At 37.8% G+C, this 27,401-nt stretch overlaps 1 protein-coding gene across 8 annotated transcripts in view; it reads left to right on the forward strand.

Annotated features, from left to right (window-relative positions):
* SPATA13 (spermatogenesis associated 13) overlaps nt 1-25,376 on the forward strand; it is a 56,298-nt gene extending 30,922 nt beyond the window's left edge. For 7 of the 8 annotated variants that reach the window (XM_072404850.1, XM_072404863.1, XM_072404859.1 and 4 more), the window contains 9 exons: nt 1,027-1,163; nt 4,303-4,482; nt 5,170-5,355; nt 7,391-7,570; nt 8,707-8,939; nt 11,917-12,046; nt 13,754-14,126; nt 18,775-18,849; nt 21,314-25,376. In XM_072404850.1, the coding sequence (XP_072260951.1) occupies nt 1,027-1,163; nt 4,303-4,482; nt 5,170-5,355; nt 7,391-7,570; nt 8,707-8,939; nt 11,917-12,046; nt 13,754-14,126; nt 18,775-18,849; nt 21,314-21,495 (1,676 nt within the window). In that variant the 3' untranslated portion in view covers nt 21,496-25,376. Of the gene's footprint in view, nt 1-1,026; nt 1,164-4,302; nt 4,483-5,169; nt 5,356-7,390; nt 7,571-8,706; nt 8,940-11,916; nt 12,047-13,753; nt 14,127-18,774; nt 18,850-21,313 lie in introns of those variants that run through there. The other variant, XM_072404873.1, reaches the window with a different exon arrangement.
* The last annotated feature ends 2,025 nt before the right edge of the window (nt 25,377-27,401 follow it).

The raw sequence follows: 27,401 nt of genomic DNA on the forward strand, positions 1-27,401 counted from the left end.
GCTGTACATTAAATAGGGGTTAGTCTATCTGTGAATCTAGAATTATTTGTGTTTTTCTGTGGGCCAGTGATCCTTTTTGTGTGCCTTAGAAAAATATGACATTGGCACTACTACCTACTCTTTAAATAAAAAAGCTACTTATCTGGCTGTTTATAGCTTTTATATTACAGATCATTGACTTGAAAAAGCATGCAGATAAAGCCCAAACTCCTGACCTTGAATCTTGTTTCAAGTCAATGACTTACAAATGTAAATACACTGGACTGGAAAAAAAGCCAGGGATAGTATTTTCAGAAAGAAAGGCCAGCAGTTGTCATCTTTCCATGATATAACCAGTTGTACACATTTCTTGAACAGTAATATGCAGTTTGCAGACTGTCTTCAGGACAAGGTATCATTTAGAAAACCATGTCTCATATGAAAGTTTTTTGTGCCCTGGCAAGGGGAAGAGCCTGTAGAATTTTGGTGTGTATTACTAGAGGAAATTTGTGCGTAAGGAAGTCCTGATTATTCTGTATAAATCCCTAGTAGGACCTCATTTAGAAAGCTGCATCCAGTTGTGGAGACTTCACTCACAAAAAGATAATATTAAGATTGAAGTTCACAGATAGATAACAACAATGGTGAAAGATCTGAAGGGTAAATGAATCAGGATAGACCACAGGCATTTAATGTGTAATGTCTTGAGAAGGAGGGGAACATACTGATCTGACCTCAAGCAGGACATACAGTATATGTATCATCCACTTTTTCACTATTGGGAAACCCTTAATAACTTGCCAGCTGTATTCTTAAAAAGCATAGATATAAAAATGGTGCATCTTCAGCCTTCCTTGGTCTGGTGCCATACAACACCTATACTGTTGGGATGTTGTTACTGAGACAGATAGATGTTGAAACTTTAATAAATAACAATGCAACTGACAAATGTGGTTGGATTTTGTATGTCTGGATTGTTGTTTTTTCTTTTCTTTGTGGTAATTTAGAATCCTGTATTTCATGTGAATTACATTTTGACCTTTACAGTCTCTACGGATGGAGGAGCAGAATCCACCACTTTGGTTGATGACAATGGTAGTGAGGAAGAATACAGCTATGAAGAACCCTACCAGGCCAATCCAAGGTATCTGCAGCCAGGAGGGGAACAGCTGGCCATCAATGAAGTAAGTGTCCTCTCAATTCAGTTGTCTTGTTTGGGTGACAATTTCTTTTAAATACCTAATACTTCGTAGTAGGTTTCATTGGGTTTCAGGTGACCGCCTACCAAATTTAAATTTGTTTTTCGGGTCTTGATGTTTCCCTATCAACAAGAGAAGCTCGTTATTTTTTTTTCCAGTCCCTCTAGTTATGGGTAGGTACTGGTGGCCTGAACTATCGGTAAGTTGTTATCTCTCTTAGACCTATATGGTGACAATTCAGTATAGTAACATATATTTACTGCCTCTGATCATAAGGAAGATGTCAGTGTCTTGCATGTAGACTCCCTAGCTATTTGATTTATGTAGAATGATGATGACGTGAATGTGATTCAGTTTTAAGGCTCTGGCAGTTGGGCAGAACTTTGACTGTTATTGATATACCATTGAGATATAGGGAACCTAAATGAGGTTCACATTACAAACGACCAGAGCAAACAAAACCATTATCTCTGTTTGGAGTTGGTGTGTATAGTGGTAGGTATTGAATGTGTTTCTGGAATAGAAAGTTGTATAGAAGGAACAAGTGCAACAAATTTGCTTTTGAAGCCTCCTGTATAGCACCCAAATTTTTTTTCATGTGCAGGAAGTGGGTAGATTGTTGCATTCAGATTTGCTTTAGAATGTGATGTAGAGACTTTATAGAGAAATCACTGCAGCCCTTGGCAAAAATACACTTTGTAGCATATGAGACACTCCAAAATCAGGCTACACCAGTTTTCTCAGAGGTCTCCTGGCTTTTTGGTTCAGGATGTAATTTTCCCTAAATATTGCACGTAATAGCTGAGCATTCCAGTATTATGTGTACCTTACTGTTCCACAGACTGTAGAATATTCACTGAATGAATAGAACATTCAGTAAAATATTCACCTAATGTCTAGTTTATGTCAGTATGTTCTTGTAGATTTGTAATGGAACACAAATGTATTTTTAGATGCGTATTCTGCTTGTGTTGCTCATCAGCCAGTGCTTCAGTCGAAATTAAATAACTTAGGCCATCACGTAGGGCCCCCAAAGATGCTGTGTGTGAGAGGACGGTGTTTGGTGAAACACAACACTGCCGTGACAGTCTGCTGAAAATTGACCACAAATTATCTGACTTTCACAAGCAATATGGCCAATTTGGCTATGGACTCATTTGTTTTTTTTTTTTTTTTTTTTTATTATTACCTTCCCTGGCAAAATGTTTCATAATACATTGCATATTCAGAAGGAATACGTTGCACCATCATCTGGCTGTTGTCCGAAGCATGATTCCTAATCATGGCGAAACCCGTCCAATCTACTGACTTATCTCTCTCAGATGATATTATACCATGGCTTTTTATTCCAACACTAGTAGCAGTGCCAAAGTTGGAGCATGTTGATCCCCCAAAAAAGTACAGTGTCAGTACCCGGCCTCTGTAGCGGTAAAGTGTCACTATGTGACAAGTTCAGAAACATACAACTACTGTATATAAATCCTTGCCTGTAAATGTTGCTTACAATAGTGCATCAGTAAAAGCTCCCAGGAAGGAACGTAGCTGGCCTAGATCCCTGTATAGTGCTTTTCTCTCTATTCAGACCGACCTTTAGGTTACATTTTCTGGTGACACCATAATGTCTTCTGGTGGAGTTCAAAAAGTACATAGGAATGTTTTTTTGGGGTACCAGAGCACCAAGGCTTTTATGGCAAGACTTTAAGTTGGAGATACCTCCATGGTGTCACTGTAAATAGCGAATATCTTCTGGGGAACACTACATTATCACCAATATCATGGGTTGCAGCCACTTTAACACCAAAATAAAACCAATTAGCTACAAGAGGCCTTTGTAGCCTCTCACATTAGATTAGCGAGAAGAGGGGCAGAGATGCAATACATAGGGTAATAAGGAACAAGAGAGGTCATTGACATGGGGGGGGGGCAGCTCTGCTAGGAAAAAGCTCTTTCTAAAACAGTCACATTGCAAAGTAATAAAAAAAAAATTGTGCAAGAAAAGGATAGAAAAAGATAATACTTAAGTTGTCTGACATTTCACCAGCAGCTTTATAGGTTCATAACAGGGTCTCATTAAGTCCTGACAAAGAAATATAAAAAAAGAATGTTGTGGTTTCCCATAGAGCATGGTCATGTAATACTAGAGTTCCTCTTTGATTTTTGAGATAGTGGTAAAATCCCTTATGGCGAAATGATCTCCAATTACAGAACTTTACTCTGAACATTTTCCTTCTTTCTGTCATTTGAATATTGTATTGCATCATGATTTGTATAGTACAGTTTTCAGTAAAAACAAGCAGTTTATGACTTTGGTGTTGGAGTGTTGGCTCAACTCTTGTTTCCCTGAACAAAATTTACTTCAGAGCCAACGTTAAGCAATAAGAACACCCTTCTCTGTTTAGGATTAGATCTAGTAGTAATTATTACCCCGGGAGCAGAAGTATGTGGTCTTCAGGATGCCTCCCCTTTCTCATTTCATGCATGGGGTGGTTAGGTTCTGTAAACTCCAGAGGTGAGCATAAAACTCTGCTTAGCAATAGGAGTATAGCACAAGCACAGTGTGCAAAGTGTCCAGCTGACAAGACTTCTGAAAAGGTGTCGGTGTATTTTGCACTTTGAACCAATGTAACACACTTTCACTGGTACAACAGACCAAATGGGAGCAAATAATAAAAGTTTGTTAGGGTTTATATACACTTAAAGGTAACTGTGCCCCAGGCTTAACTGTATTAGCCTTCATAACTCATTTAGAAGAATGCCCACAAGTTTTTTTTATTACCATTTTAGATATCATGTCATGTCAATTTATATGACCAAACCATTGCTCCCAGGATGTAGGAGGGGACTGGATTCCATGTGTCAGATTCACTACAACAGAAGATGAAACTATACTATAAAGTTTGCCAGCTTCCTTTCTGTGTTAGTTCACTGACCAAGGGAGTATTTTACACATTGAGATAAAAAGCAAAATTAAACTGAGCCAATATTTTGGAACCCATGTGTAATAAATGGGTCAATATGATTTGTTGTTTCAGATTACTGTGTTTTTATGTATAGTTAATAAACATATTGGTACATTTGTCTTCAAACTCTGATGATTGTTGCATTTTTTTTCTCCTGTTTTTAGTTGATTAGCGATGGCAGTGCCGTGTATGCAGAAGCATTATGGGACCATGTGACCATGGATGATCAAGAGCTGGCCTTTAAAGCAGGAGATGTTATTCGAGTCCTTGAGGCCTCCAACAAGGACTGGTGGTGGGGTCGGATTCGAGACACGGAGGCCTGGTTTCCAGCTAGTTTTGTCAGGGTAGGGTCCTGATATGTGTACTGTGGTTACAGGTTAATCATTTTTTTCAGTCGTCTTGTGGAACATACAGCCTGCAGAGTTCCACGTTTTGAGGAACAATTCATCTTGCTGAAACTTTGGATAGAGACATTCAGTAAGAGATAAGTGGGTCCGATGAGATCTATTTTTATGTGTAAATTGCAGTTTGAACTATGGAGTCTGTTAACAGGCTGTAAATATTAATAAATATGCTAGTGTTACCAGGAGAATGTGAGCTACTGCTGGTCTCATTCTAAAAAAATAAAAGCTAGTTATATGAATGTAAAGCTGATCCTTTGTCCTCAGTAGTTTGTCACACAATGTGAACAAGCATACAGATAACTGTTACACAAGTTCCGTGGCAATTCGCTAAACACCAAAGTTGTATTCTCGATCTGGAACAGTAATTCAGAAAATGCAAATGCAGTTTACATATACTGTACTCCTGGTTTTGTGTCCACTTTAAAAAGCCTAAAGCTCCACCTACTGTTGTAGAAAGCAAATGCAAAATAATATGCAATATTTCATACTTGCCTTAAAAAAAACTTTAAAACAATACTTTTTTAATTTTCATTATAATAAAAAAGATGTAATTTACAGTATATGTTAATCAACAATTGCATCCTCAACTAATTATCATTAGTGAAGTATTTTGTGTTTTTTTCTTAGCTGCGAGTAAATCAAGAAGATGTTTCGGAGAACTCGGGCAGTCTGCATGATGAAGAACATGACACTGATGTTGGCAAATTTCGTCTTAAGAGTCCTGAGAACAAGGACCAAATGAGAACAAACGTCATCCAAGAGATAATGAACACTGAGAGGGTCTACATCAAACATTTGAAAGACATTTGTGAGGTGCGTTCATGGCTTCCTAAGTGCACTGCCCAAGAACAGATTTTCACATAAAAATAGGTTTTGTGTGTTACTACCTGATGAGAACCAAGAACTAGTAGGTGCTTTGTGTGACTCCAGGAACAAATCTCCCTATCGGTGTAACAATGTTATTATTACAAATGAAATTTAAATGATCAGATCTTAAGCTCCACAGTTGTGAAAAAGTCAGGTTCCTTATGGAATTGTAACCTTCAGAATCTGTCTGGGAACACCTAGATAACACATAAACTATAGAGGCCTATTGATTGGCAATTGCAATGAAGTAATGTATATTTTAACACTATGTCTGTGTGATTCAGTGCAGTATCATTCATTGTGAATACTGTAATCACAATGAATTACTGGGTATTTCAGTTAGAATTTTTGGTTCCCTTAACCCCCTAACCGCTAAGCCCGTAATTTCTCGCACTAAATATTTTTGCTCTTTTGGTACCAAGAAAACATGGGCCTGTCATTACTGAACATTTCTGTAAATGCTAGTTGCTTTGCTTTTAATGCTTTGAGTCCTTGACCTAGAAAAAAAAACTATGCAGCAAATTAAATCAGAACTCCCAACCTGCATACCTGTTTCAAGTCAGTGACATGAAAGTACTGAAGTAACTGAATCATCATGAGAACCATAGAACAAATCTTTTTAGAAAGGTGGGACAACAATAGCACCCTGTATCTTTCTTCATTACAAGTACTGTGTTTTTTTTTCTTCTAAATAGCAGCTACCATTTGAAGTATCAGCTCGGTGGCATTTTGTTGCTTATTGTTAATGGGGTGACTAATGGACATTGTTCGCTTAGCAGACTGCCAGTAGCTCTTACAAAGCAAGTAAATGGCAGCAGCCAATGAAGTATTTATTGGAGTTTTCCATATAGGGAAGGGTCCTTACTGCTTGTGTTTAGTTTTTTTTTATGTTTTTAATAATCTAAAAGCTGAACTCCAGGCGAACAGATAAATACATGAATGAATTATACATGTAGGAAATAAAAACCCTGCCAAAACATTTGTAGATTTCTTATATATCTATCCTAAGATTTATACCATTCTAACACACAGTGTTGCCCTATTTGTCTGGACAGGAGACCTACCATTTTTTGTGCTGCATTTAGGTTACTTGTCTTGTTCCTCTCTTAGCGTGTGTCTGAATAAAGGAGAAGCAGACCTATGAGCCCATCCCTGTATCACTTCTATTTGCATGTTCTTTGTTAACACTTAAAACTGCTACACAGTTGATTGGCTGCTTGTGCTTCTTCTTTATACTTTCACAGGGACTAAAGAAAAATACATTTATTCCTGTAATAATAAATAGGGATGAGCTGTATTTTGCTGTTCTCATAATTCCAAGATTTCAATCCATGGGGAAATGTTGGCAAACAGGCAAGTTGTTGTTTACTCAGGAGCAGCAGATGGAAAAGAAATATATTCAGAGAATTTTATAAAGATAAATGCAGATTCATTTCCACATACAGAAGACTAATTGGTCAACCTCCCTGTCCCAAACCAGGGAGAGTCATACGCTACTCATGATAATAAATTCATGTCTAATCTGTAGATCTTGACTTTACTTGCAAGTCTTGCTTTTTATGGCAAGTATTGCCCATGAATTTGTAAACCTGTGAGTAGGGGATGAGCCAAGTTCATCTTTCTCACGTTAAGTCAAAAGTTGCAGATACATTTCCATGGTTTTCTGTTTATATAGCTACAAGTTATTGGATCTCAGCTATGGTCTGAAATCGTTGGCTGTTCCCAAAGTGCTTAAATTTATACATACAGATAAAGTATATTCATAGAGACTGTTTTACCTGCCAGGGGATTTGTATTTTTATCCACCTGGTTCTGAAATTAACAATTCCCTATCTGTGTGGGCAGGACACCAGAATTTTCTTTGCTACACTCCATGTTGCATGCCATAGGTTGCATATGACTGGCCAAAGTTCTACCAAACGTTTTCACAGCACTTTTCTTATATCAATCTGGTGACTGTTTTTTCTCTTCTTCATTTCAGGGCTACATCAAGCAGTGTCGGAAGCACACCAGCATGTTTACTGAAGCACAACTTAAGATTATTTTCGGAAACATTGAAGACGTGTACAAGTTTCAGAAGGCATTTTACAAAAATCTAGAAAAGCAGTACAACAAAGAAGAACCTCATAGGAGTGAAATCGGTGCTTGTTTTCTAGAAAATGTACGTTTATTTTTAGAGAAGTACAAGATCTTGCTGGAACCTATGAAAATGGATTTCATTGGATCACATTTACATCTACAGTTGTAAAAAGTCCCAAAATTATATCATTTTGGGCATCTTCATTCTTAGCTATTAGATTAGCGGTCGCCATCCTTTTTGGTCCTGCAGACCACTAAAATTACCGGCTCCTGACCGCGCATGCGCGGGGAGCCAGTTGTCAATCACAGGGCAGGAACCCCCCCATAGTGACGTCTTAACACCATAACCCCGCCCACTCTGCCATTGCAGGTCTGAGCCTTTGATCGGAGAGTGGGCGGATTGTATCATGAAACACAGCCCGCCCACTTCCCTGAGCCAGGGATTTGCACGGGGGACGTGGTCCTTCTCCTGACCCCACTCGGGGGTGCACCGGATCTTCTCCACCGGTTTGCGACTGCTGCATTAGATAATATGGCTTCACATGGGCAGTCTGGCTATTTTTTTATAACAGGTAACGGTTAGTTCCCATGTCCTACATAAACCTTATATTATTGTATGTTTTTACTACTCATACTAACCCTTTATTTGAAGTAAGGCTTTGACACTGGTGTCCTAGAGTGTTCAGCAACAAAAAAATTGCTCAGCATTATTACCCTAAAACTCTTACTATTTGAAGCCTTGTATATAAAACTCTTACTATTTGAAGCCTTGTATACTATGTTGTAAAGTGGTGAGGCAGGAGGGGTGAATGGTTTTGTAAAAGTTGTGTGTATAATGTGAGCTACATAATCTTGGTGTATCCTAGAATGCCTATGATTTACAACAGGTGGAAAGGTATTTCGTATGGTATTTTATCACATGGCCCCGATCTGTCCTGTAGCACAATATCGTACATGTAAATGCATCTAATGCTATTGAATACCTTCAGTAGTCATCCATGGGTACAGAATGAAAATAAAACCCTTTTATATTTAGTTAAATTAATGCCCATTTTATTATGTATGCTTGTACGTTTTGGGCAACAAGAGGTGGACACAAAATTTGTCAATTTTCACGTTTGCAAATATCATATCATCAGATAGTGTGCCTTGTAGGGATTAAACCTATTTTGCAATGCTGCAAGATCACAGGACTGACCAGTGTTCTTTGTTTTTCAGCAAGATGGTTTTTCAGTTTACTCTGAGTACTGTAACAATCACCCCAGTGCCTGCCTGGAGCTTTCTAATCTAATGAAGCATAGCAAGTACAGGCATTTCTTCGAGGCCTGTCGTCTGTTGCAGCAAATGATTGACATTGCCATTGATGGTTTCCTGCTGACTCCAGTCCAGAAAATCTGCAAATACCCACTGCAGCTAGCTGAGCTACTGAAATACACAACCCAAGACCACAGGTGGGCACTTATTACTTTCTTATTCAAACCAGAACAGTAAATTTCAATAAGTATTGAAACAGCTGCACATTACAATGATTTGGTGCCTGTATAACCTACCATTTATTAAATGGATACTAATATTATATATCCGTTACTGGTACGTTGGTACTGCAAATAAACACCTAATACAAGTTACAACCATGACACAGGATTTCCAGAGCACTATGGTTTTTCTAATGAGAAGTAGTAGTAGTAGTAGTTGCTCTCTCTAGCACTGTACATAGCAAGACGTAAAATGGTTTAAGATACTGATTCACTTGTGTGTACAGGTAAATCTGAGCTTAAGCTATTTAGGTCTGTAACAACCGTAAAAAGCAATTTGGGACAAGTCTTTCAAACGTGAAAAACAGACTATTGTGGAACCTACTGATGACAGCCTACTTATTGCTCCCATGGTATGTCCCATGGTATATTGTGCCACTAATCTAACCTAAAAATCCTCAACTCACCCGGATTTCTTACTTTTTTGTCCTTGATGGCGTATGCCTTAAGAAGGCTCTCGGCCCTGAAACCGTTACAGACGCTTGTTGCTGCAGCATAGTAACTCCTCATGAAGCCATAGTAGCTCACTAGATACACTAGAAGTATAGGATACTGGAGAATATCTCCACTGCTTGAGTGAGCTAAGTAAGCATTTTGTTAGGGGGAAAATTGTTTTGGGTTAGGGAACAAGTTGCTTAAATAGTGTTTATCTAATTTAAAATAGCTGAATAAGAGACAAGAGAAAAAAAAAAGCCAGGGTAAATATGTTATGGAAGGAGGCTACAATAAAGAAAACCTGTTGCTTTGGCCTGCATTAAAAAGCACAGGTTCACTTTAAAATTTGTTTGCTTGCTGTTTGGAGGCCTGGCATGTGGTCATGTCCTTATTAAATACAGTAGTTCTGTCTTGATAGACACAGTTGTCATCAATCATTGACGTTTTTCTCAGCACTGCTGTCATATCATATGATGTGTGTTATGTCTGAACTGTGATTTGAGATGTTTACTGACAAATGCATATGGCTGGATCGACTTGTGTTAAATCGTTGCTTAGTAGAAAACATCTCCATGGACAGGGCTGTTTTTAACAGGCTATGAAATGATTTGGGGAGAGGACTGGAGACTGGCAGGGTACAATTGCAGCTACAGAATATTCCACTTAACACATTTTCATTACCCTCCTAGAAGCAAGAATTTGAATAGCAGAGGAAAACATCTGTAGCCCTGTACACTGGCTTTGTTGTGCTTCTCGCATGCTCAAGCCGTTTCTCAAACCCCAAGTACAAGTTGCCAATGTTCCCCCTTGAATCAAGACATTCATCTAGCTTGGCTTCCGACATTGTTTTGATGTCTTTGATTCTCATTGTTCCTTCGATTCCAAAGCATATTCTTAATTTCTCTTCATCTTATCAGCTAGTGGTGCTCGGTATATCGTGTGACCATGGACTTTCCTCAATCTGAGTTTATGGATTTTCTTCTCGCTGACACAATGGGGTTAGTGTTGGAGAATTTTAAAGTTTGGCCGGGGGAACATTGGATAGTATAAGCCAGTGTGATGGCTGGAAAATAGAGAATTCTTTCAATGCAGGGAGAGGGTACAGTGTTCCTGACCCCTAACTTAAAGAATGTGCTTACAGGAAGGCATCCAGATTGGAAGAGAGTGATTCATTCTTATTATAATCAGATGCATAGTTACAATTTGAAAATAAATAATCATCAATCCTCCAAAATAATGTTGCATGGCAGTTATGTATAGTCCATAGTAGCTAACTACTTAGAAGAATGTGTTCATATTAGTCTTGTTTGTTTTGCTTTTCTATGTATTTTTCAAAACCACATACAATAAATATGGGTAATGGACTTGATGACATGCTAGGCTTAAAACGGAATACAAAGCAGATATAAATACCAAGGCTAATGTGTTTCTCTTTTTATTAAGAAATGGTTACCAAGTTTGCCTTTATATTGGCTTCCTGTAATCCCCTGCACTGTAATGAAGCTGGCACCTACAGACCAGTTGTAAGAGACCTACAGAAAAGTTTTTAGACTGCCCTGTGCCAAATAAAGTCATATTTCATGGCTAAGCTTTGGAATTGCTCTAGTTAGTGTGGCACAACATGCCCTTTAAACATGGAAATGTGTATTGAGTTGTGGGTGTGAATCATCAGGTAGGTGTGTTGGTAAAGCAATGCCTCTTCACTTAAAGTATCCATATGAAAAATACTGTAAAGGTAAAAAAAAAAAATGTATGGATCCAAATAGCAATACATACCATCACCTTCACTGGGTATTAGGTTACAATGCGTTGACCCTAACATTGCACATATAGTTCAACTTCATGATCATCAGATCATGGACAGTGTAGGCCAACTAGAACCTGAAAACATGCTTTGCAATGCGCTTTTACATATATAAATAAAATGTAAATGTTGTGAACTGTCTGCTTTTATTGGAGCTTGTGAAAAACGACTTAATTGACTGAGATAACTTTATTTAGCATCACAAATGATCAGTTATTTATTTATTTTTGTCAAACAGTTTGATTTGCCCTGAAAAAGAAAAGCAGTATAGAACAGCCATTGTGTAGAATACCTAATCGGGAAGGTTCCATATACATATATATTTGAAAACTTTATAACTTAACACACAAATTATGAATACATTATTGCAAAATTTTAAATAAACTAAGCAGGAAAATGTATGTGTGTGTGTGTGTGTGTATATATATATATATATATATATATATATATATATATATAATTAGTGAATTGTAAAGATATTTATCATTTCTGTAAAGGTGAACGTAGATCATGTTTCCTAATATTTTAGTCCTCTCTCTGTATCTTATGATGTCTGTTCAGTTTTTCTTTTTCCCAGCTTGGGTAAGGACGGATCTCATTTACTACTTTCCAGTATGCCCATTGGTTAGAGATTAACATCTATTTGTGTTGCAGGGATTACAGTAAAATAAAAGAAGCTTATGAAGCCATGAAAAATGTTGCCTGTTTAATTAACGAGCGGAAACGACGGCTGGAGAGCATAGACAAGATCGCCTGCTGGCAGGTCTCCATAGTGGGGTGGGAGGTGAGTAGTGATTGGATCACAGAGGAACATTCTCAGTGTTGAAATCTAGCAATAGAATGAGGGGTGAGGAAGGCCTGACTTGACGTGAAAGTTCTTACCGTCAGTTGTTGATTGTGAAACTTCAGGGGAAAATCTGGCTCGCATTCATCTGATGGTTAAATTAGTAACTGTTCTAAATATTCTCCCTCCCACGTCTTTCCTTTTCAGTACTGCTGATAAATATATACACAAAAATAGAATTGTGTGCTCCCTCTCTCTTTATCATATTTCCTATTTTCTGTTAACAAACCAATAAAATATTGATGTTAATTTCACCTATAAAGTGAACATGTCTGTGTCTATTGATCAGCGCTAAGAAAAACTAAGCAGTGTAGAGGTGACGGGTATGCGTGCAGTGAAAGCTCTCACTATAAAGGGGTAATAATGTATAACAGAGCAAGGAAAGCTGAGGAAAGGTTGGGCATCTACCTATCACAGGCCAGATTCCTTGAATTTTTACCTTGGTGAATCTCTATGTCCATGTTTGGTCATTCTGGTACCCTAGGCAGGACAGTCCAGTCGCCTAAAAAAAAAAGCAACACAACATTTTACACAAATGCATACATATATGAACAAATGAAAGATGTGTGCACATTTACACTTGCACACGTGCATATGTAATATGACACAATAATATGTACCATGCAATATTTCATGTCTACATATACATGCATGTATAATACATAAACACGCTTATGTATCCACAGAGCACCAGCAGATACATAAATACAAAATTTTACAAATTAAATGTTGCAGGATTCTCCTTGCTTGTCAGGATTGACAGTCTACTTGCCGAATTGCTTCCTTCTTTTCCCCTATCTGCTAAAAGCAGTTTTCTCTAACAGTGCTCAGAGCAGGGAGAATTTCGATGTTCTTGTTCCTGCCAATTTGATCCTGTATTGTCTATGCCAGTGATTTTCAACCACTGTGCCGCGGCACACTAGTGTGCCATGAGAGATCTTTAGGTGTACCGTGGGAAATTATCTAATTACCATTGTCGAGTGTCTGTGCTGTAGTGACTGGCAGAGTAAAGTAATACTCTTCCATGTCAGTGGGTGGCAGTAGGTAACAGTTTTCTTGTTTATTCTTAGAGACAAAAGAATTAGCTACAGAGTGTCATTTTGTAACATTTTTGATTTGTGGTGTGCCGCAAGATTTTTTCAATGTAAAAAAATGTGCCGTGGCTCAAAAAAAGTTGAAAAACACTGGTCTATGCCATGAGGATACAGACTGTTCTTCCTTCATCACTGCTAGGCTCAACAATGTGCAATCCTTACCCTCACCACTAGGTGCTATCCTAGGCATGAAGGTGGCCTATGCGTAGAAACAACCCCATGTCTGTCACTTTACCTTGTACAACTCTCATTGTTACGTTCATCCATACGAAACTGGCCTAGTTGGACACTGCTGTAGAATTTCACCTTCATCATCTGTGGCAACACAAAGCCACCGGATGTGAGTTATGGTTCACTGGTGTTTGTTAGAATTTTTCTGACACTGTTAAGGGAATATGTAGGGGCACATAGTTTATATAGATGGTGGGTACGTTATTTCCATATTACCTGCATGCATTTCCATTTTAAACTGGGAAACCATTTATACTAACTTTTTTTGTTTTAAGAAATGTATAGATGAAGACCTGCAATTTTTCTTTTTATTTGAATATAGGGACAAGACATTCTGGCCAGAAGCTCAGAACTAATTCATTCTGGAGAACTGACAAAGATCTTTAAACAAGGCAAAAGCCAGCAAAGGACTTTCTTTCTCTTTGACCACCAAATGGTCTTCTGCAAAAAAGACTTATTACGCAGAGACATTTTGTACTACAAGGGCCGGATAGACATGGATGAGATGGAGTTTACAGATGTGGAGGATGGAAAAGACAGGGACTTCAATCTGAACATTAAAAATGCTTTCAAGATGGTAAATAAAGAGACTGAAGAGGTTCATTTATTCTGCGCTAAGAAGCCAGAGGACAAGCAAAGATGGCTTCAAGCATTTCTGGATGAGAGAAAACGAGTTAAAGAGGACAAAGATATGGGTGAGTACATCTGTGGTGTGTCAATCTAAGGCTACATACACGTGTCAGATGATTCTCGTCCTATTATTGCTTTAGGGCTAATATCGGACGAGAATCTGACGAATCTATGAACGACCGCAATGCAAGAGAAGGGGAGAGAGAGCACAGCGGGGTGCCGCTCCATCGTTCTTCCCCTCTCCATAGAGCAGAACGGTGCCGTATATACAGCGCTCGTTCATGCATCTTAGTCTTTTCCCATTGGAAAGGATTGTGAAAGGTCCTTTCCAAGGACAAAAATCTTACGTGTTTAGAAAGACTAAACCTAGGGCAAAAAGTGAATGCTATTCTCCAATACAGAACAGAAAAGCCTGATACAGAAAAGACAGATGATTAGTTCTTTTTGAAAGATGTTTTATTTGTATCATTGTTATCGTATCCATTATGTTTCAGGTTTAAGTAAATCACCTTTAACACATTAGAATAATGCATACAAAAGGGTTAAACTTTAATAGCTAAACTATGCAAGTGAGTTGCACATAGATCTACTATTATATGATGCTAGATATGTTTTATAGTTTGATCAGGATATAGATATATGAAGATATAATTTGTGTATGTTAGCTCTGTGTTCTCCAGCAGTAAGAGCTCCTCACCAAACATCCCCTGCATTGCAATGTTGTATGTGATGGGGATGCACTTTTATCTATTTTTTTAATCAAAGCTTTCATAAAATAGGTTTCCCAAAATGAGGTGGAGGTGCTTTGAAATTAGTCACAGGGATTGACATTGTGTTAATACTTACCCAGAACATCCGATAAAAAGCTGAGGGGGCAGACTCTGCTTTCAATTGATATGAAACCCTAAAAAAATGGATTCTGTACTAATGAAAAGGAATAAAGGAAAAATAATAATCCATTAATCATTATTGATGCTTATAAATGAAAATGGTATTTGGAATGGAGCTTATCTGAACTGATTTTGAGAAGTTTTCAGTAATGTGGGCAGATGGTGGACAAACCACAAGATACCTATTATCCTAGAATTCGGGAAAAAGGTGCTGTCTTCTTTCCAATTAAACTTTTTGGCTTGATAAATAATAGGTTTAACTTACAGGAATATGAAATAATAGAACCTTTTTTTTTGTTTATAGCTCTGCATCAACTTGTTTATTATTTTATGTTATAAATTATAAGTAACTTTTTTGCATTCTTGATGTATCATGATTTATAGAATTTTACCTTTTAGTAATGATCTATGCTCAAGTGCTACTTTAATATACTGACACATCACAATGAATTATGTGAAAGGGCCCTTACACAGTGGAATAGCAATTAGTAGAAATTGGCTATAAAGTCAGTGAAGTCTTTTAGGAATCTCCTTAGTCTGTTTCAACTGATAAATTAGGAACAAATCCCAACAGTATCCTCTCCCCACAAATCTGTCTGTCCAATGAAAAAAACAACTACTAAAAAGCAGATCCTGCCTGATTTTTCTGGTATATTCAGCCTACATGGCTCATCTGTTCCATTGCAGCATGGTGTTAGTTACTGATAGGGTGTTTAAGTTGCTGTAGTTGAGTAGTATTGTGATTATCACTATACGTGTGTATGTAATGTGTACATATCTGTTATTTTGTTCATTGTGCAATCCTCACATGTTGGCTCATATAGGAGTCACATTGGAATCTTCATACATTTTATTCTACTCCTACAAAATAATGATTTCACAGATCCTGATGCAGCAGGCAGGTAGTACTAAAAATAGGCCATACACTGAGAACACTTGTACCCTGTACTGTAATAATAAGTAACTCTATACTGGAAGACATTGCTGGTGGACAATGTGAGAGAGAGACAGAAATATTATCACATACTTGGCTTTTTAGATTGAAACATTTATAAACATAAGTAGAAACCGCTTACCTTCTATTATTATTGGTTTGTGTGCACATTAAAATCAGCAACTATTTATTCTAGTAAGAACAATCTTTGTGCACTACAAGTTCTTTACCGTAGGTCAGTCTACCTTTTGTATTCCAATAAAGTGAGCATATACAGTCATGAGAAAAAATAGACCCTATTTCTAAGGTTTTGTGTATCAGGACAAAAAATCTGGTCCATAGCAAGTTCTAAAATTTTATTTAAATTTACCTTCAGGTCTAAAATAGCACACAGGTTCCACCCTGGTATTATATAACAAAAACCAACTTGTTATAAACTTGTGTAAAACTAAGTACACCCTTTGATTCCATAACTTGTAGAACGACCTTGAATTATGGCAAAAACTTGAATTACTTTTTTGTATGGCATATCGGTCTCTGACATCATTATGGAAGAATTTTGGCCCACTCAAAGCATTTTGATTGGGTTAAGGTCCGGACTTTGGGCCTGATTTATTGAAGCTCTCCAAGGCTTTCATCAGTAAAGCTGGGTGATCCAGCAAACCTGGAATAGATCTGGTCCAGGACTGAAAACATTTGCTAGCTAAATGACTATGAAGAAATCCATTCTAGGATTTGCTGGATCACCCAGCTTCACTGATAAAAGCATATCCTCTCAGGCCATTTGACTGGACCATTGCAACATCAGGATTCCTTTCTTTTTCAGACATTCTGTTGTAGATTTGCTAGTATGCTAGGGATCATTGTCCTGTTGCATGGTATAAATTTGGCCAAGCTCAAGCTGTCACACAGATGGCTCCACATTTGCCTTCAGAACATATTGGTTTACAGAGCAGTTCAAGTTTAGTCCAATAAATATAAGGAACCCTTACACAAGCTGTACTTGTCTAGATCTTGTCCATGAACTTTAACATTTACATGTTAAAGTTACCTGAAGCCTGTAGAGTCTGAAAAAGAAAAAGTTGAATATGCCACAGATTGTTGTTCATCTGAGGTTATATTCACTTAATTGTAAGACCTGCTAAAGACCAATTGATATATATATATATATATATATATATATATATATGTATATATATGCAAAAATTCAGAATTGAAGTAGGATGTACTTTCTTCCTACGACTGTATAGACAGATAGTTCTATGATAATAGAGTGTGCTTCTGGTTGGTTAGATAGTTTGGATTGTTAGTTAGTTTGGATCAGTCATCTAATATTCTATACAGAATATTGGATGTAAATAAAATAATTATTTAGGTTCTGATGGTTTTTTTTCCAGTCTGATCCCTAGTAGCCCTTAAAAGTGGCAAACAATCATCTTCTATCAGTTGAGATCCAAGAAAGAAATATTAGAAGAACAGTCAACTTGAATTAAACACTATATGGTTATGGCAACTGAAACTTGTATGAAAATATTGATATTAGTCAAGTATGGGTGAATCCTGGCATCCCTCTACATAGGAACTATATAGTTCCTTCCATTGCTGAAGGTGCTAGTTGCTTGGCTAATCACTGAACTGAAATCGGAGAACTCCTTCTATACCTTCCAGTGACTCAATATATTTAGTATGATAGCCAAGCAACTAATGTTTTCAGAAGAAAATGGACCAGCAATCACAGTCTCTATGTTGCTGTCCTGCAAGTTTCCTTGTATGGAAACTACGAATGAAACAAAATTCTGCTTTGCAAATTTACATACTCACTTAGTGAGTGATGTGTTTTTTCCAAAATTTTTCTTTAAGCTAGAAAACAGCAGCTTCTATAGCTTTTAAGGGGTCTTGCTTTTTGTCAGGGACAATCGGTTTATCCAGAGTATGATGGTTTTCTTGGCAGAGGTATTTGGATTTTCCCAGTCACAGAATGATTTAACTGTCCAAGCAAGGTAATAAACTCTCCTTCCCGTAGTAGAATCCTCAAGAAATTGAAAATAATAACTGGAATTTCATGTATGTGGTAAACTTGAGTCATGCCTGACTTGTTCTGATTATCTTCTACCCTGGATTCTTTGTTGCTATGCTCCAGGTTATGTAAGCACAGCATGCTAGCACATCAGGGAACTCCCACAGCCCTACAAATATATAAAGTGTAGGGCTTTGTCAGAATACAGGACAGCATTACGCAGACACTAACCACTTCGTCTTTAGCCAGCATGGCAGGTAAATTCTGAATTGTATCATGTTTTTTATGCTTAGGGTGTCTTTTAAATAAGATTTCTATACACTGGGCAGTGGATTTTGTTAGATAGGTAAATGATTTTGCTTGTGAATCCATTAGTCCGGAGTGCAGCTGTTGTTGTTATTTGTATCTATAAATGGCATACCTGCAGGTTTCATAAAAAGATCAGACATTTTCACTAGATGTGTCTGTACATATAGAATGATGACTGAACAAAGTTTCTAATCTTACTGATCAATGTTCTTGTGCTCTGACACAGTTACCCCAATGATGATGATAATTATCAATGTCAAGCTTTTTTGTATGCTGTGAGCAGGGACCTTTACAGCAGTGATCTGCATAATAATAAATAATAATAATAGCTGAGAGCCCAACTGTAGCCAAATATTTTCAACAACGTACACAGAACACATTAGGATCTAGTAGAGGTCTGTAGACCTAATACAACGTGCAAAACAAAAATACAGCAGCCATTATTCTGTAACCCACCTCTGGTTCTTGGTTCATTCAGGCTTTGTGTGTGTGTTTTTTTTTTTTTTTTAATTTAAATCCAAAAATTATTTCCATTTTAACATTTTTTTTTTGTTTTATTGCAGGAATGGAATTTACAGAAGACCAGAAAAAACAAGCAATGTGCAATGCAAAGAGGTCAAGACAAGGAAAGATGAAAGGTGAGTGTTTGTATTGACGATCCAGCCGAATATTTTATTACAATACTATTCTTTATTAGTAAACATACACCTAGACACTAGAACTGTGAAGTTAAATGTAGGAAGTAAATATGACTGTGTAAGCAATGAAAACCATTGCAGCAAATGACCAGAGTGAGCTTGCAGATTTTAGCAGGCTGCATGGCTGGGTACTGGATTTATACCATATACCAAATGTATAGACAGCAGCGGTCAGATAGTTTGAATAATGTTTTTGCTGAATCACAAGCTTAGTGTTTGAGGTGCATCACAAGAGCCCTGCCATTTAGGGGGCATTTGGCACACCCTGCTAAATAAAGCCATCATGTTAATGTTGCTATTAAACTACATTCCACTTGTAACCAATGTACCCATGTTTGGTATAAACACTCAATATTCAACCTTGCCAGTGTCCAGCAGTGGTGGCCTGGGAATATTTGTCCCATTCATATTTGCCCTCTAAAACCCTGGTAGTCTTTCAGACAAAACAGGAGATCCCAGGCAGTGGCCAAATGTTATTTAGCTTTATATCTTTTCCAGTGCCCAGTATTGGACATTGCCATCTTGCAACACATAAAAATTATGAAGAATACTGCTAGACATCCCTTCCCAAATATTTGCAGTCAGTTAACCCATTACAGATATATGATACTAGCAATGTGAAACAACTGCTTCTTGGAGACTAGAATAAACAAACTCTGCCCCCTGCTGCAGCCATTATCTGGGAGTTTCAGCAGGACAAAACTTCACAGTGAGGGGTAGAAATGCTGGGAATTTTGGTATGGAGACCTTTCTACTTTTAGTCCTAGGACATAATTATTTCAGTTGGTGAGTACAGCCATAAATACCAAACATTTGGGTGGACTGAAACTTTAATTCAGTGCATACTTAGACTGCTCATGCTGTGCCTAAATACTTTCTGTGCTGCCAGTGACCCATTCCCCAACATAAATGAAGCCTCAGGCTGGTTTTGACCCAAACACAGTAACATCCAGCACAGATTCATATAATTAGGTGGAAACAGGATTGCAATTGCCATTGAGTGGGTGGAAATCACAAAACATTGGTATACAAGTGGGATTCCAGTCCAGTGTTACCAAACAGCCTTTTAGCTTTTCATGAAGTACTTCAATTTAGATATGCAATATTTATCATATTTCAGTGCTATAGTAGTGATAGCCTAAAATGATTTTCTGTATTTAATGGACACTTATGATAGGTAAAAAGGCTGCTATCACTAATCCCAATAAAAACAAATGTTGACCGGACTCAATAAATTATATTGGTTAAAAAGTAAATATTGCAGTCACATGTAGACCAGGGAAGCAGTGACTGCAACCATGGCCATTGGTAGAGCCCTTGATGGATAATAGGGGCAACCGGCAGACAGGCATTGTTAAGAATGGTGCTTTAAGGCAGGGCTATGAAACAGAGCCCATCCACTTCAGGGCAGGGGGTACGGGTTGGTAATCAACATTTTGGGGCTTCCTAGTACTTTCTCAGAATTTTTTTAAGTTCTGATATCTACAAAGTTAATACCTGCTTAAATTAGCTGTGTACAAAGTATAGTAACACAAAATTATGCATGTATAAAAGTTTTTGTTTATTGGTAAGCACAAAGACTTTTATACATACTTAGCCGAATAGCTTTTTTAGTAACTGTAGCACACATACACCCCTTGTATGACATGTTTCCTTTAAGTAGCAACTTACAACTACTGACATCAAGTGGTTCACTGCTAATGTTGTCCTGGAAACCGTGAAACCATGAAAAAAGCTGATGATCTCCCTTACCTGTAAACTAACTGATCTCTTTAGAGCAGGACTGTAACTTGTTTGACATAATTTTCTTGAACTATTCTTCTGCTCCAGTGTATATGGAGTCTGTATGTCAAAGGAACGGTAGGCAAGAATCGCACTGGCCTGCAATATTACAGACCAGTCAGGATTCTTCAGAACAGCTGTCGCCAATCTGTGGTCTGAGAGAGAATTTTGGTGGTCCGCAGTTCTGTCACCGGTATAGGTACAACCCACCCACTGTCCCATCGCAGTGTTTATTGCGTCCACAGCCCTGTGCTATTGTCCCCTCTCCCCCAGGAAATGAGGCAGGTCTGAGCTTGCAGCGAGAGAGTGGGTGGGTTCTGGCTTAATGACGTCACTCTGGGGGAAGTTTCTTCCCCTTTGAGTGACACACGGCTCCCCGCGCATGCGTGGTCCAAGTTTGGTGAATTTAGTGATCCGTGAGGTCAGAAAGGTTGGCGACCACTGCTTCAGAAGATTAGGATACTGGCAGCTGTAGGGTTATAGCTACAGGGGCGGCCAGCTTCTCAGGATGGACTGTGGGGAGGGAAGGTCTGCATTAACTGTGTGTTAAAAGTTTAATACAATCTATATTTCAATGTGATTATTGCGGCAGTTTCATTTTTATTCTCGTCTCCGTCAACAGGTGTGACTTACAATGGACTTCCAACAGTCCCTTCCCACCAGAACTTGCATCCCATCCACCAGCGACACATCACCGTGCCCACCAGCATTCCCCAGCAGCAAGTCTTTGCCCTGGCAGAACCCAAGAGAAAAACGTCTCCATTCTGGAACACAATCACTAAACTCGCCCCCTTTAAGAAATGAGCTGCTGCAAGTCCCCATCATGAAGGAGGACTGTATTCCTGAGTTCTTGGAGGACACATACAGTATTTATGGGGATAACCAATGACACTGCGGGTTATATGAAGAAAACAATGAAGATATTGCCAATTGTGTGAATTGTCAGGGGAGGTGATCCCTTGTACAATGTGTTCTGTCTGTAAGGACGCCGCCTGGGACTACTTGCTATGACCAATATTTTATTTATTTTAAATATGGACTATGATTTTATGGTGTGTTTTTTAAATATGTAAATATTTTTTTTTTTATCTTCAATTAGAGAAAATTCCCTAGTACCTTGTGTAGATGTGTTTCAGTTTTTGGTAATCTTTTACAGCCAGATTGCCAAAAAAAAGCAAATTATCACTGGCTGGTTGAAGGACAGTGGCGGCCATTTTTTTCTTTTAGGGTGATGTTTAATGTGGGGATATAATCACTACTTTGTAAATTTAGGTTATTGGTATTACCAAAATTAGGCAAAATTAACACAATCTACTAGACACAGCTAGTCTACCTCTGAAAGGTAATTTACCTGGAAAAATTTCTGAATAATATAAGAATCTTTTATAAAAACATGTTGAATATTATGCAATAGCTGTCACTAATATTTGCACATATAAACCCCCTGAAAAACAGTGGATCTGAGATGAAACTGGTATCAGGAAGGTAAAACCACTTAGTGACACGGATGTCAGCCTTTTCCTAGCTTGAAATGGCTGATAATATTAAATGATGTCTACAATAGAAAATTTCATATAATATAAAGTATCTCGGTAAATATGGAAATAGGAATTTGTGTTTTTCTATGAATGGTAATAAATGGAATTGGTATAGGTATATAGAGGAAAGCTGCCACCACTAAGGTATATGGTCAGAGGTCACTTAACTCTGGCTGACCTCTTACACGGTCCCCCACATGCTGAGTATAAAATGTGTGGAGTCGGGCATTTGACAGACATAAATTGTCAGAAGCTCACACAAAAAGCTATAAAAAACTAACCTTCAGTGGTGCTTTGTCCGCAAGCTTCCTTGACGGTGCTGACCTCTTCCTTTTACTCCACTTATGGATTTGAAAGCTTTGGCTGTCTGATTTGCTGCACCAGAAGTTTATTTATGTTGGCATATTGCGGACAATTCAGTGTATTTTACAAGAAAGATTAACTGGCAGGTGGGCAGAAGAGGGTATGTCCCAAAAAAACATTTAGTATGCCTATACATTCATATTAGGAACAATGAAAGGTGAGCTTCAATTAGAAGTTAAAGTCCAAATTTACATTAAACTTGAGCAGTATATGGGCTGCTATGGGTGACCTGTGTCTGCCTGTCTGGTATGCTTTTCCTCTGGCAGTACGTCATACCATGCTACATAATATGTTTATGCTTTTTAAATTCAGTTTATACTAATAATAATCCAGAACATGAGATCAGGTATGCAAAAGGAGAAAAGACAGAAGTCCATATCTGTTTGCACTCTTGTTCTGCATTAGTCATTCAAAAGTGTTGAAGCCAGAGGTCAGCATGATAATCAAGCAATTGCCATGATTTGCCCTACCTGGACATAACATATATCTACTATACAGTTCAAAGTACAGCCCTTTTGCTGGCTTCCTGCTGTATTTGCAGTTGCATGCCAAAACCACAGATGTGTGCGGATATATTTAAGTGGCTGTGTTTGTTTCAGAGAACATTTCTGAAATGAAGCCCCCTTGCCTACAGAGTATAACCACATTCATGTAAAGTAAGATTCATCCAGATTGTAAGGGAAGGAAAACCACTAAAATATTTGCATCTGTGCTTGATTCATTCAGAGCATGTTGTGTATCACTGCACAAAAAGGAAAGAAAGAGAAAGTGTCTGAGGTTTCTATAATTATAACGCTGAGCAGTCCCTACCTTTACAATGGTAGGAAGCAACTTGTGCAAAAGGGTTTAGTGGTTGCTTTTGTTCATTCAAGCAATGCTTTGTATTTCTAAAATAGCTTTTATTCTGCTTTGTATTCTCATATAGCTTTATATATATATATATATATATATATATATCTCCTTCAATAGTCAATGTCAGATCCCGCCAGAGAGAGAAGACCAAAATGCTTGCTATGGTTACGTAACTTTTCTTCTTGGTGTTAATTATCACTGAGATTGTTTGGCTGTTGTATGACATGCCAAGAAAGAAAGGTCAAAAAAGGGAGAAAATTATTTTGTGATTTAAGTTGCAGCTATTTAAATACCATATCAATTCCATACCAATAATGCAGAAAACTAGTTCTTGCCATCAGCTTTGAAAGAGAACTAGTTATTATAAAATATTCCTGTGAGCTACAGGAGGGATGTTGTACCTATAATGAAACCGATAACTTAAAAAATATTCTTGCTTTATAGCTATATAAATTATATAGCAATCCCTCATTACAGCATTTGCTTTTTTAGTTGTTGTGCACGCTGCAAGTTAAGAAACCCAACCTTTTAGATTCCCCCATATACATTACCAAATTATCTTTTTTTTTTTTTTTTATTTCCTTATTTACTCCCGATACTGGTATTTCAAATGTTTAGATGGTTGTAGATGAGGATAAAGGGAATACGGGAGCGGTTGACGCAGGCCTAATATTGTAGATACATTGGAGTCTGGTTTTTAAAGCTCTCCAAGGCTGGAGAGTATACACTTTTATCAGTGAAGCTGGGTGATCCAGCAAACCTGCAATGGATTAGGTCCAAGTTTCAAAACATTTGCTAGCAAAAAACAAATGACTTCCATGAAGTCCATTTCAGGTTTGCTGGATCACCCAGCTTCACTGATAAGTGTATTCTCTCTTCAGCCTTGGAGAGCTTTAATGAATCAGGCCCATTGGGTGTCATCCTACTTTTACCACTTGCAGCCCTATCCAATGAAGACTTCCTATTCCTCTGCAACCAGGTCACTGACCCAGAAAAATATGCAGCCAGTGATGTCAGGACTGCAGACTAGCATATTTGTTCTAGGCCTGTGTCTGACTAGTTTGTGAAGCTCAGGCTGTAGGAGCTTGCAGTTTTCATATTGGCAACTTCCAAATTTCTACTCTGCTAAACTACTAATCAATTCCAACATTCTTATACCTTATAGTATTTGATAGGAAATGTCAGCTCCAACCACTTTCTATGGTAATCCTATTTGGCTAATCATTAGGCTCTGGCTTTGCAGTTTATTTCACTAAGTGATGATCAAAAATCACTATAGGGAAGTAGGCGAAACATATTGCTATTAATATTCTCATATAACCAAGTTGCATTCCCAGTGATGAATAATAACCAGTATGGGGGAAAACATTAGAAACCCCAGCTTGAAGATTTAATTGCAGAATGAATGCTATGCTACCAAAAGAATGGTAAAAGTCTTATTGGTTTCCAACCCTATGAAAATAAAAAATATCTGTTTTTAGGAAAAGTATTCTTTAAAAAATGGCCGCCAGAATTTAAGCCTTTGTCCATCTCATAATATACCATTTAAAAGCCACATCAACTGTAACTAGACCTGTGATGTATTTATTTTGTATAGCTAACCATTTCTTCTCATAATGTTCTGTCTATATTTTTCATAATGAAAAATTTGTCCCCCTCCCACCTAATAGCACATGGAGATTTGTAATAATTTGCTGGCGTCTTTACTGATTTAGTAATTATTTACATGTGTTAACGCTGGAATGTATTTTCTCAGTTCAGTGTTAATATGAAACCATCAAACAAACTTGTTTGTAATGCATTGTAGTTTTGTGACTTTCAGGACTGAAACAATGTTACTGTTACATTGCACTGGACGATCCAGTTTTGTTTTTTTCTGGAAAACCTTTAAAAAAAAGAAATGCTTGTTGTTTTATCAAGCAGACTAAACAACCGTGTCATTTTTGTTCTTTTACAAACGACTTTGTGCGTGATTTACTAAAGACATTTACTTTATTTAAGGCTTAGTCTACACAGACTGTTTCCCCAGCGTTTACCCTGAGGCTTTTAAAGCCCATGTTTGAAGTCCCCATGCATTCCAATGGGCTAATCCACACCAGGACGTTTCCTTCAGGCACGTTTTTGAGCTTTATTTTAAACGTTGCTTGCAACGTTTAAAAAATTAAAACGCTGGTAAATCGTGGGAAAACGTGTCCATTGATTTTAATGGGAGCGTTTTCCTGCGTTTATGCATGCTAGAAATTGTCAATAAAAAAGCTTCCATTGATTTCAATGGAGGCTTTTACAAACGTTTTAACAATAGCCTGTGTCCTGTGTCACTATTCCATGTGTCATGCATGATTACCGGTAATTACATGTACTATGCTGTTAAAAATTAACACCTATGCCTGGCACGTGTGAAATTGTCTGCCATTGTGTTTGCTTTTGGTGCTTTTCACACCTGCAAATGATGTCATTCATTATCACTTGTGTGTAGTCATTGTCTTTAATTGTGCTTCACTTTGCACTCTTTTCACTCTATTCTGTGTATACTGTTACATTTGTCACTGTACTGTTGCATGATCACATTATCACATGTATGCAGGGATGTATGTACTTCCTGTACTTGCAGAAATCACTGCCCAGGGTTACAATTTGCATTTCTACCAAGTGCTAAAACGCTTGTAGAATCGCGGTAAAACGCGGATAAACGCGGCATAGATGTTTTTCAGCTTTTTCCAGCATTTAAAAAAAAGTTTTAAAACGTTAAAATAAGTGCATAAAAACACTTTTAAATGCAGTAGGAACGTTTACATGCCTTTTTACAAAACGTCCATGTAGACTCAGCCTAAGGTAAGTTATTGTGAGGGATAATTCACTTAGCTTAGTTAATTTAGTAATAGTTCACTATGCAAAGAATACCCAATCGCATGCAAGGAAATCCGGAAAACAAGTTTTTTTACTTGTACAATTGGATGCTTGTCATCAGAGCAAGTCAGCGGAGCTTTTATCTCCTTTACAAAGTGAAGTGATATACAGTACAGCTTTTTAAATGGATAATTCATTTTGCTATATGAACAGCCTATATTCATTTAGTAAGTCATCGTGTTTCAGTGGTGAAAATGGATAAATTGATATTACACACAAAGTTAAAGCTACACATAACTATCACATCTTAGTTGCATTCCTCATAGTAAGCCATGTTAAGAGCTGGGTCCCTACCTCTCTGCAAACCTGTCAAGGGCTAACTCCCCCAGAAATGATAGGGTATAGAGGCCAAGCAAATATCCTTCTTTAGTCACTGTCCAGTCAGCTGGTTCTCAGTTCAGACTACTGGTTTTTGCAAAACAATTGATTAACGTTGGACTGAACAAGTTTAAATACCCTTTATTTGGCAGGGGGTGGGAGCAGTAAGAGTGCAGTCTATTTTTTTCAGGACACTGACACATGTAGCTTCCAGGCTTGGTTTGCCACCCCTTGCTGCTTCCATAAACCTAAATGTTTTACTAGCCATTTCAATCCAAAATAAAGGAACTGCTTTGCTAGGCTTTTCGCAACTTGTTTGCAAACACCGGAAAAAGCCTACCAGCAACAGCCTGCTACCATTTCTGGGCGCCTATTGTTCGGCAGTAAGCACTAAATAGCGCCATAAAATATAACTAGGCTGAATCCAGCAATTGTTTTGATATCTCTGGGTGGCTTTAATGTCTTTACCATGCACATGTGTAAAGGAACCACCTGTTGGAGAAAATGCCTAAAATAAACTGATAGTGCTTACACTAGTGATACATGACATACATACAAAATGCTGACAGAGCTGTAACCAAGAGAGTCCTTAATAGGTCTCCATTTTCTTGGGAATTGGTCCTACAGGGCACACTTGTAGGAACACAATGAATGTAGTGACCTTTCTATCTGAAAATGTAAAATTGCCTAGATGTGGACTCTCTGGCTAAGGTATTGAGTCATTGAATAAGA

Source organism: Pyxicephalus adspersus, chromosome 1 (assembly GCF_032062135.1).
Source record: "Pyxicephalus adspersus chromosome 1, UCB_Pads_2.0, whole genome shotgun sequence".
NCBI lineage: Eukaryota > Metazoa > Chordata > Amphibia > Anura > Pyxicephalidae > Pyxicephalus > Pyxicephalus adspersus.